This window comes from Carettochelys insculpta, chromosome 1, assembly GCF_033958435.1.
Source record: "Carettochelys insculpta isolate YL-2023 chromosome 1, ASM3395843v1, whole genome shotgun sequence".
Taxonomy (NCBI): Eukaryota; Metazoa; Chordata; order Testudines; family Carettochelyidae; genus Carettochelys; species Carettochelys insculpta.
Genome location: NC_134137.1, coordinates 88,285,680 through 88,304,410, shown reverse-complemented (window position 1 = coordinate 88,304,410; position 18,731 = coordinate 88,285,680). Strand labels below are relative to the sequence as shown.

The 18,731-nt window shown below is 46.6% G+C and overlaps 1 protein-coding gene across 1 annotated transcript; it reads right to left on the bottom strand.

The window, feature by feature from the left end:
* Window positions 1-810: 810 nt before the first annotated feature.
* On the bottom strand, window positions 811-14,159 carry ACOD1 (aconitate decarboxylase 1). Its single transcript, XM_074977040.1, has 6 exons — window positions 14,148-14,159; window positions 10,265-10,426; window positions 8,548-8,550; window positions 7,973-8,062; window positions 4,960-5,165; window positions 811-1,780 (listed from the first exon to the last, which is right to left on the bottom strand). The coding sequence occupies exons 1-6, from the start codon at window positions 14,157-14,159 to the stop codon at window positions 811-813; spliced, it is 1,443 nt and encodes a 480-aa protein (XP_074833141.1).
* Between the last annotated feature and the right edge of the window lie 4,572 nt (window positions 14,160-18,731).

The following is an 18,731-nucleotide window of genomic DNA, read 5'->3' as shown; positions in this document are numbered from 1 at the left end:
CGCAAGCACAGGTGGGGGGTGAGCTGAGGCTGTGGGCCGGAGGGGTTCAGCTGGGCGGGAGGGGTAGAACGGGGGTGCACCAGGGCGGGGTAGTTGAGTGGAGAGTGGTTGGAGCCCCACCAGGGGCTGGGAGTCAGAGCCTCAGGCATGGGTTGAAGTCAGAGCCCCATGCACAGGAGGGTGAGCAGGGGCCATGGGGGAGTTGAACTAGGTGGGGGAGAGGCTGAACAGGGGCGCACTGGGGTGGGGTGCTTGAGCAGGGGGTGGGTCAGAGCCCTAAGCGTGCTGATCAATCTGGGGCCACACGGAGGGTTGGGGGCTTGGGTCCAGGTCCATGGGGGTTGGGAACGGATGAGGAGGGTGGGGCAAAGGGTTGGAGCTGGGTCTGGGGGGGTTGGAGGGGAGCCTCAGGTGTGAGGCTGGAGCCCCCTGCTGGGGGAGGTGAGCTGGAGGTTGGTTGTCAGTACGAATGGCCATAAGTTGGGGACCGCCTGTAGAAGCAGGGCACCTAGGGTGAGGCTTTTGTTTCTGGCACCAGTCCGCAGAGAACTTGGTAGCAGAAATCACCCATTAAGAGTGGTATTTTTGTGGGGCCTTCAGGTACCTCTTCTTGTAATGTTATAAGGATAATCAAGGGGGACATTGCCAACACAGGACCTTCCTTCCAGCACAGCACGGCTATAGCAGAACGTAATCGTTACACTGACAGCAGCACAGTAGTGGTGCTGCTTACATTCCAGGAAAGCAATATGATTGAGTTTTCTTTGTTCTGGTGCATTCTAAGTGCATACGAGTAACTATGAGGATAAGTCAACAAATGTCCATTTTTTCAAGATAAGCATCATTTTGAAAGTACCTTTTTGGCTTTGTCCCTTTAAGAAATGCACTTAACACAGAACAGTCATCTACTTTCTCTAAATTATCCACAGTCTCCACAATGCCTTCTGCGGCTTCCACTGAGAGCACACTGGACGCATTGGAATGAAACTTTTTCTTCAAATCTTCTGTACTTAGGGGCCTCCTCCAGTGTCCGTAGAATGTATCACAGTGTTCGCTAAGCGTGTTGCCTTCCTGCAGAGTAATGGTCACCTCACAATAAAGGTTCTCAAAGCTAGGCTTGTTGTCAGAAGGGTGTTCCAGCTTTGTTTTCCTGAGCAGCTCCTTCAACATCGGCCTACAAATGTTCTGATCGCTAAATGACTGAACTGAGATGCTGCCATCCAGCAAAGCAGTGCATGCGGTGAACTGGAAGGAATGCCGGGCTTCATGTTCCGAGTTAGGGAAAGGTCTGTTCACATATCTAACATCTGGGACTTTGACAATGACTTCCTCAATTCTGCTAATGGGGACGGAGCCTTCACCATCAACAAGGCGCTTCCTCAGTGAACAGACAGCATCTGCCACCCAGTGCATTCCAAGATGAGCAGGAAAGCGCTTGAAGGCCACATCTTGTTGATCCAGCAGCCAGGAATAAGACTGCAAAGTTGGCAGGATCCGGGGAGTATAGTCTGTATAAAAGGCACCCAGCCCTGACTCTATGTCCAAGATTTGTTTGTTGCCCTGAAGACCCAGTGATGCTAAGAAAGCTGCTTCCAGGCCATGCCTAGCTGCATTGCCAATGTGGAGGGGTTTGGTTTGTGTTGCTGCATTCGCCATTGGGGCACCTGCATAAGAAGCAGCAACAGCTAAAGCCTCTTTACATTTAAACTGATCAAGTGCTAACAGTTTGGCAGCAGCTGCCGCACTCCCCATGGTACCAACCACAGCTGGCGGGTGAAACCTGAGAAAACAGAAACAGCTGTTTGGTACTAGATTTCAGAGAAGAGAAATATGAATTCCAGGGAAGAACTCCCTGTAAGCACCTCATCCCACCCTTACTGACTTTAGTGGGAGTTGGATCAGACCAAAAATTAGCGTATATTTAAAATCCCAAGGCCCTATCTGGTAATCCTAACTCCAGCAAAGCTCCCATATTGCCTATATGTTGAAACACATTGCTATATATTAATGCAAAGGAAAAGCTGATCTGAACCTCTGAACACAGTGGCAGGAGTGCAGTTCTGCTTGGAGTGGGGAGGGGAAGAGTACTGGGGCTGAGTCTACACTATCAAATTCTTTCAAAAGATTTTTCAAAAGTAGGGGGCTCTTTCGAAAGATCCCGAAGAGGATCTACACACAAAAAGGCTACGTCTACATGTGCACGCTACAATAACGTCTACACGTCCTCCAGGGCTGGCAACGTCGACGTTCAACTTCAACGTTGGGCAGCACCACATCGAAATAGGCACTGCGAGGGAACGTCTACACGCCAAAGTAGCACACATCGAAATAAGGGTGCCAGGAACAGCTGCAGACAGGGTCACAGGGCAGACTCAATAGTAAGCCTCTCCCTTAAAGGGCCCCCTCCCAGATACAGTTGCACTAAACAACACAAGATCCACAGAGCCGACAACTGATTGCAGACCCTGTGCCTGCAGCATGGATCCTCAGCTGCTGCAGCAGCAGCCAGAAGCCCTGGGCTAAGGGCTGCTGCACACGATGACCATAGAGCCCCGCAGGGGCTGGAGAGAGAGCGTCTCTCAGCCCCTCAGCTGATGGCCGCCATGGCGGACCCCACTATTTCGATGTTGCAGGACGCGGATCGTCTACACGTGCCCTACTTCGATGTTCAACTTTGAAGTAGGGTGCTATTCCCATCCCCTCATGGGGTTAGCGGCTTCGATGTCTCGCCGCCTAACGGCGATGTTAACATCGAAATAGCGCCCAACACGTGTAGCCGTGACGGGCGCTATTTTGAAGTTAGTGCCACTACTTCGAAGTAGCGTGCACGTGTAGACACGGCTAAAGCGTTCTTTCAAAAGTAAATCAAAAGAATGTGGTGCTCCTTTTGAAATCGCTCTTCCACTCCTGTTTCAAGATGAGCGCCCCCTTTCGAATGCTTCTTTTGAAAGAAAACGTGTACATGCTCTGCAGGCCTTTTTTTCCAAAAGAGCAGTCCTCATGGGGCCTGATTTTTCAATCCCTGGCCTGTTCTTTTGAAAGAGGGGAGGCTGTGTGGACACTCTTTCAAACGAGCAGATCACTCTTTTGATCTGTTTTTTTGTGTGTGGACAATGTCTTCCAAAAGAACTTCTTTTGGAAGAAATCTTTGGGAAGGGCTTCGTTTGAAAAATCTCTGTAGTACAGATACAGCCAAAGAGTTTTGGGCAGGTTGAAAGGCTTTGGAGTAGATTCACAAAGGTATTAAGATGTCTTGCTGCTTCTTTAGGCATCTCACCAATATTTAGGACCACCGATGTTCTCAAAAAACCTCTGCTCAGTTGCCAGCTTCCCTGGCAGGCATGTGAATTTCCACTGGCAGTGGCAGGCATGTGAATACCCAACTAAGGCCTGATGGCACCAACAGCTAATTGGCTACTTTGAGCCCTATCACAAGTTGAAGGACCCGGAGCAGAATCCTCAAATCAGATCTGTCCCACATCCAATCTTGCCAGTGGGGTCCAAGACTATTATCACTCTCAGAACATGCCTGCAAGCTTGGGTCTCGCACAGAAAAGTGTGTGGCTACATCTGTATCCAAAATACCAAGAGCCTTGTACATACAGCCAACACTCAAGTACGTCTGTGAATGTGGCGCTTTATAAATACTTTATTACCTATCACCAACTCTGCTCACTACATATAGGGGCATCTGCACTAGGAACTAACTTCAAAGTTAGGCACTACTTAGAAGTAGCCAGCAGAGAATCTACACACATTTTTCCTTACTTTGAAGTTAACTTCCAAGTAGGGAGCCCCACTTCAAAGTCCTTACTCCATTCCCGGGAATGGAGTAATACCCTACTTGGAAGTTTAACTGCAAAGTAAGGTGTGTGTAGACGCTCTACTTTGAAGTTGCTTTCATAAGCAATTTTGAAGTTATTTTTGTGGTGCAGACATAGCCCAAGTGTGTTTCTACACTACAAAAATAACTTTGAAGTTGCTTATTTCAAAGTACAACTTCGAAGTAAGCAACTTCAAAGGTCAGGGTCTACACACACCCTACTTCAAAGTTTAACTTTGGGGTTGGGCACTACTCCATTTCCAGGAATGGAGTAAGGACTTCAAAGTTGGGCTCCCTCCTTTGACGTTAACTTCGAAGTGAGGGAAAATGTGTGCAGACTCTCTGCTGGCTACTTCGAAGTAGTGCCTAACGTTGACGTTAACTTTGAAGTTAGTTGTTAGTGTAGATGCACCCTATGTGTAGTGAGCAGCACAGCAGCAACTGTAGGGTTGAGGTAGCAACAAAAAAGTATACATCCTGATGGAGGGGAATTTTTTGTTCCTGAGCTGCTTTGAGGCCATCTCCAGTCTAGAGCCTGTTTATTCTGGAACTGTACTGAGCCCAAGGTTTGGCCTAGGGAGAGATTAATTCCCATTTCTGGGAGCAAGCAATAATCTTCTGTTTGCATACTAAGACCTGATCAGTTTCATTTCTATGTCTGATTAAAAAACTGCCAGGCTGAGATTTTTCTCGCTAGCATCTTTTCATTATTTTGAATCAATGTAAAGGCTAATGGAATCTTTTCAGATGTCCCACTGACTACACATCAAACAGTGCCACCACATTAAAAAGTAAATACCATCTATTGTTCATCTAAAAGGTAAAAATTACAATGGAGTGCTCGTTTTGTTTTTAAAGATTGCATGGCGCCACACTGCAAATGAGATTAGTTGTGCAGCTATCACCACTTTGAATTTTGAAGTACAGTAGGAAGATGATACTGACTAGTTGCCTCCAGCTATGAAAGAAATTAATTTATTCAGCCTTTGTAGCAAGTCTCGCAAAACACAGTTCGAGAGTTTCCTCAGAGAGTAATTGGAGATGGGAAATGAGCATTGCTTTCACTGCTTAATCTTAATTATATCAAAAAATGAACAAAGCACCTTTGTGCAACCCAAATACTACCCTTCTCTTACCTTTTTGGAATATTGCTGGCTTCATTGGAAAAGCGCATCAATCTGCCTTGTACTTCAACCCCCACATTGAAAGCTAAGAGCAGATCAAGGCCAGAGAGTCTTTGCTTTCGAGGCAGCATTTCTGACACAGCAATCAGAGAAGGCAGCACAGCTCCAGATGGGTGGGTGGCTGGATGCCAGGTGTCATCGAAATCCATTGCGTGAACCTTTTGGGAAAGAGTAATGCCTTGATTTGTAACCAGAGATTTACCATTTACCTTGGCAAGATCAGCTAATCCCATTCCTAATGAAAAGATTTTAACCGATACCAATAAACACTGAAGAATTTAATTTTCTTCCAGGACAATCTTTATTTTTAGTTATGCTTTCTTTGTATTGAGTTATGCAGAAACATGATAATGGAAAAAATAAGACTATCATAATACAGGTTGAACCTCTCTAATCCAGAACTCTCTGGTCCAGAAAACTCCATTATCGAGCATGATTTTAGTTAGCCAGATGACCACTTTTCATGGGTGTGGCCAAGTTTCCCGTAGTCCCATAAAGTTTTACATGGGTCTTCGTGTTCTGTGCTGTTGTTTAGCTGTAATTTACACCTAAAAGTCTTCTAAGAACCCAGTAAGCAGGAGAAGTATCAGTAATGTGACAATATTGACCTCCTATGGTCCGGGAAATTCTCTCTTTTGTCACCAGTTTGGTCAAAAGGGTGCTGGAAGAGAGAGGTTCAACCCTTTATAAGTATTAGTATGTTAGTGTTATCCTGTATCTGCAAAAACAAGAGGTCCTATGGCACCTTGTAGACTAACAGATTTTTTGGATCATAAGCCTCCGTGGGCAAAAACTCACTTTATCATGCATGACATGCATCTGACAAAGTGAGTTTTTGCCCACAAAAGCTTACAGCCCTTTATACACTTTGCAGAGGGGGCTTGAGTTGGATCTCAATTTCACCAGCTTTATAACTCTAAAGGCTTCGTCCTATGGTTTTGGTTGTCCTCAGCATATCCTATAGAGTTCAGTTAAATTGGTCTGGCTGAGGGTCACCTTGTGGGTGGTAAGGGGTTGTGATCTCTGCAGGACACATTCCCCAACTCCTTCAGCCGTAATGAGCTCCTGCTGTCACATTCCTTACATAAGCAACAGGACTGTGTTAGCTAGTACTGGGAGAAGGCTGCTACCCCAGAGTTAGGGATAGGCCACTGGCCTCCTGGGGTTGTGTGCTGCAGCTGTGTGGCATTTTGGGAAAGGGGATGGGTCTAGTACAGTCTGGCCTGGTTCCTCAACCCCACCCCCTACCATCCTGGCCACTCGCAGGTGTTCCCCAGGTATAGTTTGTGCTGTTGCTGCTGATTTAGCAGGACCAGGAGTCCTGTACTTTAGAAAGTTTGTGTTCAGTTAGAATATGGGCATGCTGCCAAAGTTTCCCCTCAGAAACTTAAGCCACACAGGGAAAGGTTGTTTTTAACAGTTTATATCTCAGCAAAATCAGGTGGAATTTAATGGGATAAAAGAGACTTTTCTCACTTCCAGGCGATTACCTTGCCACATTCCAAAAGCCTGCTGCAAACAAAGAACATTGTAGCTCAGCTAAAGAAAAGTGACAAGAATCTTATATATGTCAGGTAATCTAAATACATGGGTCACTTCCAATGCCCCCTCTCATTATGATGACACAGCCTGTCAGGTCCTTGTTGTTTTATGTACCATACAAACAGAAATGCACATTGTTCCTGCTCTGAGGAGTGTTCGGTCAGCTACAAAAATATCCTGTCTCTATGGGGGCTGAAGATTTTGCCTTATGCTGTCGCTAAAACAGTTTTCCTTTGATGTGTAGTGGGATCTTGGGTTTGACCTATGACCTTGATGAATATAGGATTTGGACATTCTGAATTTATTAACTGTTGTAATTAAAGACCTTCACCATGAAGGGTGTTATGTCTTTTCAAAAATATTTGTCCTCATTTGAAATGAGAGGCCTGATTTAACCAAGACCTCACTGCTGCACTGGGCATTCCTAATATACCAGTTCCCCAGTTTGTTACCTTGACTAGTTTTGCATAATTCAGAATAGGTCATTGACTTCAGATTGGGTCTGAATTTAAGCTAAATTTCTAAGGCACCAATTATCATGTTATTGATAAAACAGAGTACACACAAAATATAGACTACGTCTACACTAGCCAAAAACTTTGAAATGGCCATGCAAATGGCCATTTCGAAGTTTACTAATGAAGCGCTGAAATACGTATTCAGCGCCTCATTAGCATGCGGGCGGCTGCGGCACTGACTACTTTGAAGTCCCCTTATTCCTATGAACAGATGGGAATAAGGGGACTTCGAAGTAGGCGGGGTCCTTTTGAAAAGCAGCCCCGTCTAGATGAGCTGTGCGGCAGCGAGCAGCATCAATTTTTGAAGTGCCGCGGCCGCCCGCATACTAATGAAGCGCTGAATATGTATTTCAGCGCTTCATTAGTAAACTTCGAAATGGCCAGTTGCATGGCCATTTCGAAGTTTTTGGCTAGTGTAGACATGGCCATGAAGTTTTTCTCAACACATGTAACTGAAGATTATGATATTTTTGTATATATCTGATTGCTATTGCTATGATACTCTATATATGTGTGTTTAGATATAAAAAAGCGGGGGGGGAGGGAGATGTCTTTTCTGTATTATTGCCTGCTATGTGTGAAATGTGGGTGTCACGGAAATCAGTGGAAGCTAGAGTTTTTTTTGCATGTAACTAAAGTACCTCGTATAATTGGGCCCTCGAACTACCACAATACATGTCATAAGATGCAAGATGAAATATCCTATTTCATCCTTAAAATTGGTGCCTGGAATAAAGATGAGGTACATTGGTAGGACACTTTAGGACAGCTTTTATAGTGGCTGTAAATCTGGCATCAGCTGCAAGAAGGAAGTAAATTAAAAACGTAGTGAATATAAATGCAAGGTATCATGGCACATAGCATCTAAGAGCAGATATAGATTAGCGGGAGAAGATGTTACTTACAGCTACTCCATTCACAAAAGCTGCATACAGAGGAGGAAGTCTGAAATCGGAGCGACCCCACACCGTGCTGGATGAATCTGAATTGTAGACCTGGGTTTAATTTGGATATAATTTAATGCAAAATCCTGAACTCAAGCACAAGACAATACATTGTGCCTCCATCTCACTGTTTTCATCAATTACAAGGCAATTATTTTTACCAGCTGTTGAGAGTAAATCAATGGGATAATCAGATTAACCAAAGGGTGCAGAAATGTAGGGCCAGATTCTGATCACACTAATGCTAAGGTACATGCAGAGTGATTTCCTTGAAGAAAAAGAGTTAGTCTTAGTAATCGAGTTAATCTGCATCCACGCTGCTGTCCCTGACATCAGCATTTAGGACTGAATTTGCACCCTCCCATGGAAGAGGAATGCCCCAGCAATGTCCCCTGATAGGAACTCCACTGTTGTGTTCTGTCAGGTGCGGTGAGAAAGTTTGCTGTCCTGCAAACTAAACCACGGGACCCACCCCTCTACTGTGTAGATCTCACGAGGATCACCAGGAGGCCAGGGACATCAATATACCTCCATACCTGCTCTAGTAATTTTTATCTCCTCCTCCAAGATCCACTGGCTATAGCTCCCAAAGCCTTCCCCCTTCCTCTTTAAAGAGATTCCCCATTGCAAAAAGGTCTCTGGAAAAAATGAGAGGCTCGGGCTTCTCCTTGCCATCTCCACTGGATGCTGGGGGGAATGATGTATGGTTCTCCTGCTTCTGGACATACCCCCCTTCGCCCATCAAGTCCTTGTCACTCCCCCTACATGGATCCCTGACAGGCCTTCATGGGATTCAAGGAAAGGACCAAGTGCCAGAGAAGCAGCTAAGCCCCAGTCAGCTTGGGAGGGTCCTCTCCACACGCAGATGTCAGAAACACAGTCCCAACCACCCACGGCCTTCTAAAATGAAACAGTAGGCCTGGATGTATGCCAGGAATGATACTACTGAAGTGCAAAATGTTTCCCTTGTGTAACTGAAAGGAGACTGGAGGGAAACTGGAGCCAATGTTTCTATACAGTAGTATAGCATGCACAGTAGTCCCTCGAGTTACGTGAGGGTTGTGTTCCCACGCACCCTCGCATAACTTGAATTTCGTGTAAGTCTCGGGGCGGCTTTCTTCCCCAGCGGAACGCATGCTCTGCAGCCGAGGAAGCAGCAGGAGCACCTGGAGCTCCTTTTGAAAGGTAAGTCCCGGGGTTAGGGGTGCAGCTGGGGAGGGTTAAGTCTGGCGGTGGGTTGGAGCCATGGGAGGGAGGCAGTGGGGTTAAGCCTGGGGTGGGTTATGGCTGCAGGGAGGCAGGGGTGGAGTTGAGCCAAAGCCACACACGGGGTGCATGAGCTGTGCGTGTGGGGGGGTTTGAACTGGGGCTGTGAGGTTGAACAGGGGCCATGGGTGCTTTGAACTGGGACCAGGGGCAAGGTTGAACGGAGGCTCCATGGGGCTGGGGGGGACGGTTTGAACTGGGGCTGGGGGGAGCAGGATTTTGAGTTGCGCTTTCGCGTTAAGGCGAGTTAAGCACAACTTGAAATCGCACATTTCAAGGGCTTACTGTACTAGAAATGACCTTAATGTTGAGTATTTAATATCCCTGTATACTGCACATTATAACTTTTTAGAACAGTCTTAATATTGTTTCTTTTACTGATATCTTTCCTAGCATGGAGTACCCATGGAAAAAAAAATACTGGGTGCTTAGCACCCACTGGCAGCCAGCTTCCCCCCATGTTTCGCAACACTTCCTGCCTGCCAGCTGCACCACCGATCAACTCCACCCCCTACCTTCCAGCACCTCCCATGTGCTCCAAAGCAGCCTTTCCAACACTTGCAGAAGGAGCTGCAGAGAGGGAAGGAGCAGAGGTGGGGTATATGTGGGAGAGGGACAGTATTGGGCAGGAAAAGTAGGGCTGGGGGCAGGATGTGGGCCTGAGCGGGGCCTGAGCAGTTGCCAGTGAAAAGTAGAAGCCAGCAGCTGTGTTTCCTAGAGTCTCAGATATGAGAGAAAGGATCTGGCAGGTTATCTAGTCTGTGTTCTGCTTGCTATGCAGGGATTTTTCATATAGCATATTTTCCAGAGCTTTTTCCAGCCTAAGTACGTGACTTAAGCAATGGAGCTTTCCTCTCTCCAAAGGAACTATTCCATCACCTAATAAAGCTCACCACGAGTAACTTTTCCTTAATATCTTAATTTTATTTTCCCTCAATTTTCTTTTAGCTATAGCTTTTCTACAATGTGAAGTTCAAAGTAACTTACTTTACTGTATTGTTTAACTTTATGGAAAACTGCCGTGGTGGTGCCAAGCAGCCCCACTCCCAGAGTATCCAGGATCATCCGTTTGCTTCTTTGAATGACTAGGTCTGTCAGGTGGCTTGCATTCAAGCCATGGATAACACTGGCAAAATTTTCAGTGACAGTCTGGGGAAAAAATAGAGGTCTTAATTTAGAAGAAAACATTAAAAATGTCCAACCTTTTATTTCTACTAACTTGTATTTCTTTTATTATTTCAAGTCTAAAATCTGGCAATTTTAACTTTCTGGCTTTACTCACCATTAATTTACACTGCTTTCATGACTGCGTAGATGACCGACTTCTACAGAGTACATAAAATCAACCAAAGGTATTATCTAGCTCAGCTTTGATTCACTTCCCCTCTTTTCCACTGGGCATACAGACATATGTTTATTTCTCTTTCTCCATCTCCTTTCAACACCCACTCTGGCTTCCTTCTTTCTCTCACTGTCACATTTCATACTATGTTTGCAGTATTGCTGTAATCATATTTGTCCCATGATGAAGAGAGACAAGGTGCTGGAGGTAATATCTTTTATTATACCATCTTCTGATGGTGAAAGTTTTGCAGAGCTCTATGGAGCTTCAAAGCTCATCTCTTCCACCAACTAAAGCTGATCAAATAAAAAGATATTATTTTTCCACACGTCCCCTTTATATCCTTTAATTAAGTCTCTTTACTGGGTGGTGGATTGTATTGTGGAGACACTATGGAGGAGAAATAGAAATATAATCCTTGAGGTGACAAGTCCCTTGCTATCATTCTCAGTGGACCATAGTGGTTATGAAAACCAGTTGTGATTGCATAAGTCACTGCGATCAAATATGTATCTGTCAAGCTAGGACACAGTTGCATGCCTATCTTTAGGTGGAAGAAGAAATTTCCAGCAGTTGTTAGTCTTTATGCATCTAATAACAGAGAGTCCAGCCAGTGTACCAATTTGCCATCTTCAAGGCAGACTTTTCAGCCAAGAGTGAAATGTTCTCCCCCTGCCCACTTCCCACAGTGGGTTTGATTCTCCCCTGTGCCCAAGACAACCTCAGGTACAAGACTATGTGGAGGCAGATCTGATGTCAGCTCCCTAATTTTGCTTTGTCCAACCCTGGCATGATTTAAGATGGTAGAGGGAGTAACTTTAACAGAGCATCAGGTGCAACATCACCTCACTCCAGCATATCCCCTCCCGACACCTTCTTCCCCTTCGACTACCTCCCTGCCTGCCCTCACCCAACATTCCCTCTCCCTGCCCACAACATATCTCCTCCTCCTTTTATGCCAGACAATGCAGCTTTGGTGGAGGTAGTGTCATTGGTGGGTGGTAGAGCCTGTGTAGGAGACAGCACACCCTCCTCTGCCTGTCTTACATTAGCTGGAGTGTCTCCCTGCACCTGGAGAACTCCCCTCGGGGTCTCTCTGGGCAGTCTGAGTTAATTTTGCACTGCATAAGCAGACTGGAGCTTTCACCCATCAACTCTATCTTGTCCAGGGTTAGTTTGTCTTAATTTGGGTGTTAATCTGATTCTAGCACTGGGAAAGGTGGGAGTTGTTTGCGTTTCCTTCAGTGTCCCAAACAAAGATGGGTTTCATCCAGCTATTGCTGGGACTGAAAACAGTGACATCTCATAATCACATTACCTTGGGTTGGGGATCTGACAGAACCTTGCATAGTGCACTAAAATTTGGCATGAGGATGCAGCTGACCATTCTGAGTCACTGGACCAAAATCATCTCATCTCTGTCATAGTACTTGAGAAAGAATTCACATGAGGGCCCTGTCTACACTAGCCCTCCCCTTTCGAAAGGCAGATGCTAATGAGACACTTTGGGATATGCTAATGAGATGCTGCAATGAATATGCAGTGCCTCATTAGCATAATGGAGGCCACAGCACTTTGAAAGTGCCACTTTTAATCACACGTGGCTTGTCTACATGGTGTCCTTTTCAAAAGGACCTCACACACTTTGAAATCCCCTTATTCCTATTTAGTTATAGGAATGAGGGGATTATGAAGTGTGAGGGGTCCTTTCAAAAAGGACCCTGTGTAGACGAGCCACACATGATCGAAAGCGGAACTTTCGAAGTGGCGCGGTCACCATTATGCTAATGAGGTGCTGCATATTCATTGCGGCACCTCATTAGTATATCCAGAAGTGTCTCACTAGCATCTGCCTTTCGAAAGGTGGGGGCTAATGTAGACATAGTCTAGGATGCATACTTTTCACAGAAGCTGTTAAATAGTGCATTTTACGGGCGAGAAAGATGCTGTCCAGGATTCCTCCTGTACCCAGCTGCCTTGACGTATGCTGGCTGGCTGGAAGCTAGTGCACATATAGCTGCCTGAATTCGAATTTACAATCCTGGCAGCAGTATAGAATACCCTAAGTTACATGGCTCTTGTAATGCTGAGAAGAGCAACACATTAATACATCTAGATATAAATAAGGCCATTGACAACTGTGCCAAGATGAGACCATAACATCAGCCATTGCTTTAGCTCATATCTGGAGTGTTATTTTTTTCAACAATTTAATTACTTTTAAACATTTCTGGAAAAATTAACTATCTCGTTCCCCTCTTTACAATAAGGCATTTAAAAGTAATGATTGAAATGTTAAGCAGATTTTATTTGTTTCTACTAAAGACAGTATAGAAAGTATCAAACTTCTATTAAGGTTCCAAAACTGACATCTCAAGGTTTGGGATTGGAAATATCTTGCTGTTTGTTCTAAATTTACAAATAAACTTAAAATATGGCCTTATTTGGTACTTGTTATATATTTTTCTTTATATAACAAGTACGAGCACTGTTCCTATTAGTTAATTTCTAGGTTATTACCTGCAATATGCCCATGAGTTTTTAGGTTCCCAACTAGCCTCTGGAATGGAATCAGGGATGCAGCTTCCCCCCCCCACCGCCATCAAAATCTAAAATGGCAACCCAACCTTCTCCAAGAGTTCCTGTCACTAAAGATAGTTTAGAAAGTGAAGGTGAAACACGATGCTTCAAAAATTAGTTCAGATTTGGGCTCTTTGGAATCAATTTAGAGCACGTGGATCAAATCATACACTTGAGCAGAATTCCCAAAATACTGAAACAGAGCAAAATCCCCCACTGCCACAGCCCCCTCATTATTCCTCTTTCCCACTCACTTTTCTCAAAAGAACCAACTCTTTGGCCATGTCTACACTAGCCCCAAACTTCGAAATGGCCACGCAAATGGCCATTTCGAAGTTTACTAATGAAGCGCTGAAATGCATATTCCGAGCTTCATTAGCATGCGGGCGGCCACGGCGCTTCGAAATTGACGTGCCTCGCCGCCGTGCGTCTTGTCCCGACAGGGCTCCTTTTCGAAAGGACCCCACCTACTTCGAAGTCCCCTTATTCCCATCAACTCATGGGAATAAGGGGATTTCGAAGTAGGCGGGGTCCTTTCGAAAAGGAGCTCCGTCGGGACGAGATGCGTGGCGGCGAGGCGCGTCAATTTCGAAGCACCGTGGCTGCCCGCATGCTAATGAAGCGCTGAATATGCATTTCAGCGCTTCATTAGTAAACTTCAAAATGGCCATTTGTGTGGCCATTTCAAAGTTTGGGGCTAGTGTAGACGTAGCCTTTGAAGAACAGGATTATTCAATCTGACTAATCTATTGATGGAACAAAGAAGGAACACACTTTTGTGTCTCAAATCGGTATGATTTTCTCCCCCTTTTCTTTGTTAAAGAACATAAGAAACCTAAAGCAGATGAACTACAGGCCCTACAGGAGTCTACTGAAGAATCAACAGCAAAAGATGCAAAAGGTTAAAATGAGCAGATGGACTCAAAATACATGAAAAGAAAGCAGTACCTTTGTCCACATGTTGCAATAGAAGACAACTAGTCCCTGGGGTGAAGCTATGAAAGGAACATCAATGGGGAAGCTGGCAGGGAGCCTTCTCTCTATATAAGCAGCTCTTGGCTTCTCTATTTGTAATCTTGACCCTCCCACCTTCTTTGCTGCCCAGAAATTTCCTTCTTTCATCAGTTCCAGTCTTTTTTTTGACTAATTTCCTCTAAACTGCTGAGATTCTTGATCAACAGCATTGTATAAGGCAAGTTCCCACATCATGTGAAAGGTGGCGAGCGTGTGGCAATTTATGACTGGAGCCAATGGAACGTGTCAGTCATTCTGATTTCACTTCCACTAGCATAAATCATAAATAATTTGACTTTGTTTTAGCATTTGTTCTGGCTAGTAATTCTACTGGCCTTCTCTGAAATGCTTCCAGTTCCATATGCAGAAGCCAGGTAGGGAGACAGAACTTCAGTCTCAATGCATAGTTCAGACAATGGTGTAGAGAGGAGGGGCTTAGATTCACTAGGAACTGGAGACACTTTTGGGAAAGGGGGAGCATGTACAGGAAGGCCTACCTCATCTAACTGGACCATCCTCATTTTCAAAAGCTGATTAGAGTTATTCAGCCAAATAGTAACACAGAAATTCTGTCAGCTATTCATGATGGCAGAGGTCCACAAATGTTCCCTCATCAATATAATCCTTATCTTTTCTTCCTCTGTCAAGTCCCATTACAATATGAAAATTTCAATTAAATAATAAGTTCATCATCTTTAATGTGTGTCATTCTTTTCTTGTTTTTCCTTGTGACATTTTTAATTCCTATCTTCTTATCCCCATTTTGTTTTTTTCCACCTGACAGAATCTGATCTAAATAGAACTCTAGCTTCCATTATGGCCCCTCAATGCCCCTGTGCTAGCCCACAGAGTGGTGACCAATAAAAGGAACATAAAAGCCCTATAATCATCCGAGGGAGAACTTTTCCCATTCAGTTACTGTGCAACAGTATGCCATGGTCAGGGAATTCTCCATATTGAACACAGATGAGTAGCTCATGGATGGCCCTGAGTAGGAGAAGACCTTAATGCAGAGCAACTCCTGACTTTTCTCATTAACGTTATGGCACTGGTGAACAATTTTCCCAGTAGTCTCCCTCTTATCATTCACGGAATTTGTTGCTCACCCTACACTGGGATTGGGACCCTGAGGGTCCTGCAGGACCTGCTGCCATAATGGCAGGATAAAAATTTCAACAAGAACTGTGGGATTGGGCATTGCAGGGCAGGATAGAAGCACTATGAGAAAAATAGTCCTCCTGCACTCCAAACAACATGAATGCCCCAGCCAGCAGCTGCTTACCTCCAGTTGCCTTACTTGAAAAGCAGTGCTGCCTTTAGTGCCAGCAACAGCACAGAAATAAGGGTGGTAAGGAGCACTAGTAAGTCTGCTGTGAAAAGTGGTATTTTTTTTTTAAAAGGGTAAAAGACCAAAGTTTCTTTGTGCTCCCCATGAACCTCTTGCTGCCCTGGAGGGACACATCTTTTGCTTGCTTACCAGAGAACAAAGCCCAAAACTGGTATGTAACAAGTGTCAACCACCATAAATCCCCTTCCCCTTGAGCTGTATCTTCTGAGTTTTGTCTCCAGGAGGCACAGCACAGAATCCAAGCCCACGGATATATATTTAGCTTAAGTAGACTCTCACACGATTTTACAAAGGAAGGCTATGTCTACGCAGCCCTATTTCAAAAGAAGATCTTATTTTGCAATAACACAACCACATGCAAAATGTGCTTTGAAACAGAACCCAACTATTTTGAAATAGCATTTTTGGGTCCATAGTACTGTTTCAAAACAGGCCCATGATAGCCTATTTTGAAATAGGTATTATTCTTCAGGGAATGAGATTTACCACAATCACATTAATGCACCTGTTATTTCTAATTTATTTCACAATAGCGCATGCAACATTTAGACAATGCCAACATTATTTTGAAACAACTGCTGTTATTTTTGAGGTATCTTGGCTGTTTAGACATAGCCGAAGAGAACTCTCATAATCTGCAGTCTCTAAGGTAATATTAGTGGATAATACTTTCAAGCACTTGCAACTGCAGGTGAAATTTTCCCCTGTGCTGAGGCTCGTGACAAGAATATACATCACTTAAGGTCTCAAGATAGGGTGTAAATGGGACTTCAGTGAAGAGTAATCCTTGTGTTTTCCCTCTGGCATGGGGTGAACTTCTTCATTGGTCTCCACTGTCCACAATGTTTTCCAATATAATTTACCTTCCTTCTGCACTATCACTTGTAGGACACATTGTTCAGCACTTTGAGATAATGACTTCAATGGAGTTCTACCAGTAAACGATTTTCGCCATTTAAGGTTTAAAAGTCCATTTCACAGAAGTGGAACTGTGCTATATAAAAGAAAACACTTTGAGGACTGACAAACGCTTACCACTTTGACAAAAGGAATCCTCTCCTTTGACCTAAAGCAAACCCATTCTGCAGTTTTGGCAGAAAATTACTAGCAAGCGAACATACTGGAAAGGCAAAAATGAACTAGTTTAATTTCATCTGCAACAGCACAGACAGCCACATACATGAGTCACGTACTAATTATAGACTGAGGCTTTGGTTTGCCAATGTCCAGTAGTTGCTTGTCTCTGGCTAACACATCGTATTTTTCTTAAGCTACTTGCTCCGCATCGCCCTCCCGTCCTGCAGCTCCAGCAGGGCGTCCGCCCAATGGGTGTCCCCCGAACGTGGAAGCGGACCGTCAGGTATGTACCCCCCCGGTGCACACTCCCGGGGTTAAGGGGCGGGGACAAGAGACATGACCAGGGTCCTCCACACGCCCAGATGCCCATGGCCCCAAGGACAGCAGTGGCATGTCCCTCAGAAGAGTGCATCAGCCCCTGCCCCCCAGCAGGACAGCGACATGCCCCATCCCTGGGGATGGGGGGAGCGGAACCTAGGGTCCCCCAGGGGGGACACACCCATCAACATCAGCAGCATATCCGGGGCACGGGGATGGGGAACCAGCAGCAGAGGGGTGGGGGGACAAGGGCCACGGGTCAGGGCCCACACTAACGGCTGTCTCCACTCTTGTTCCCCCCTGTGTTCCGCAGCTGCACCATCGGAGGGCCCGGAGAGCACCAGAGAGGTGTCTGTGCTCCCGGAGAGCCCACCGAGGCCATCCCAGCAGGCCAGCCCCTCAGTGGAGCACAGACCAGCCCCAGGACGAGGCCAACAGAGGAGGAGCCACCCGCGGACGGCCACGGACCCCCAGCTGCTCGCGACCCTCCGCCATCAGCTGGAGGTATCAGAGCGGCGCCTGCGGGTGGAGGAGCGGCGGCTAGAGTTCCAGGAGCGAGCGCTGGCCTGGCGCCAGGAGGCTTGGGGGGCCTTCATGCGCACATTCCAACAGATTGCACAGCACCTGGCCCCCCCGCCGCTCTGCCCACCGCTTCACCCGCCGCTCCACCTGCCGTCCCTCCACCGTCTGCCACCCTGGGGCCTGCCGCCGAGGGGGACCATGGGCCTGCAGACACCGGCCGGCCCTATTTGCCGGTTCTCCCGGCCCCCAGCCAGCCTCGACCAGGGCTCCAGCCAAAACGTGGGTCGCGCCCCCCAACACCGGGCGCTGGACAATAGGGTGCGGGGCCGAGGACGTTGCGCCCCCCTTTGTACATATTCCCCCCATGTTTGTAAATAGTTTTTGTTCTACCCCTGTTTTGTACCTGCCCCCCCATGTACATAGTTCCCCCCTTCTTCTTCTGTTTTCATATTAATAATACAAGGTTGCAGGGTTTTGTTTAAAAAAAATTCCATTTTATTGCACAGCAGTGTGGCGGTGGTGTGCTCTTGGGTTCTCTGTGGTGTGGGTGTGGGGCAGGTAGCGCTGTGGAGGATGGGGGGCGTGCAGTGGGTGGCTCACCCACAGCTGGCCTTGCCAGCGTTCACCCCGCAGCCTGGTCAAAATGGGCCCGCAGCGCCTCCCGGACCCGGATCCCCTCAGGGTCGACCTGGCGACTGGGGGCAGCGGGTGGCTGGACGTCGGCCCTGCCAGCCTCCACAGCCCAGCCCTGGAAGAAGGCCTCTCCCTTGCTCTCCACCAGGTTGTGGAGTGCGCTGCACGCACCCACAACCTGGGGGATGTTGGTGAGGCCTGCATCCAGGCGGGTGAGGAGACACCTCCAGCGCCCTTTGAGGCGGCCGAAAGTCCGCTCGACCACCTGGAGCGCATGGTTCAAGCGCGTGTTGAACTTCTCCTGGCTGGCTGTGACGTGGCCCCTGTAGGGGTGCATGAGCCAGGGGGCCAGAGGGGGTACGCCACGTTTGCGATGACGCAGAGGGGCAGGGTGGTGTCCTCCACAGGGATCTCCCGCTGGGGGAAGTAGGTCCCCGCCTCCAGCCAGCAGCACAGGTCCAAATTTCTGAACACCCGGGCATCGTGGGTGCTGCCAGGCCAGGCAACATAAATGTCCAAGAGGCAGCCCCGGCTGTCCACCAAGGCCTGCAGGACCATGGAATGGTATCCCTTCCTACTGAGGAAGTGTCTTCCACTGTGCTCTGGGGCACGGATGGGGA

Coding starts and splice junctions, on each gene's coding strand:
- ACOD1 (XM_074977040.1), bottom strand. Junction 5,166..7,972: donor CTTTTGTGAATGGAGTAGCT/GTAAGTAACATC, acceptor CTTTCCCAAAAG/GTTCACGCAATGGATTTCGA. Junction 1,781..4,959: donor GCCAGCAATATTCCAAAAAG/GTAAGAGAAGGG, acceptor CTGTTTTCTCAG/GTTTCACCCGCCAGCTGTGG.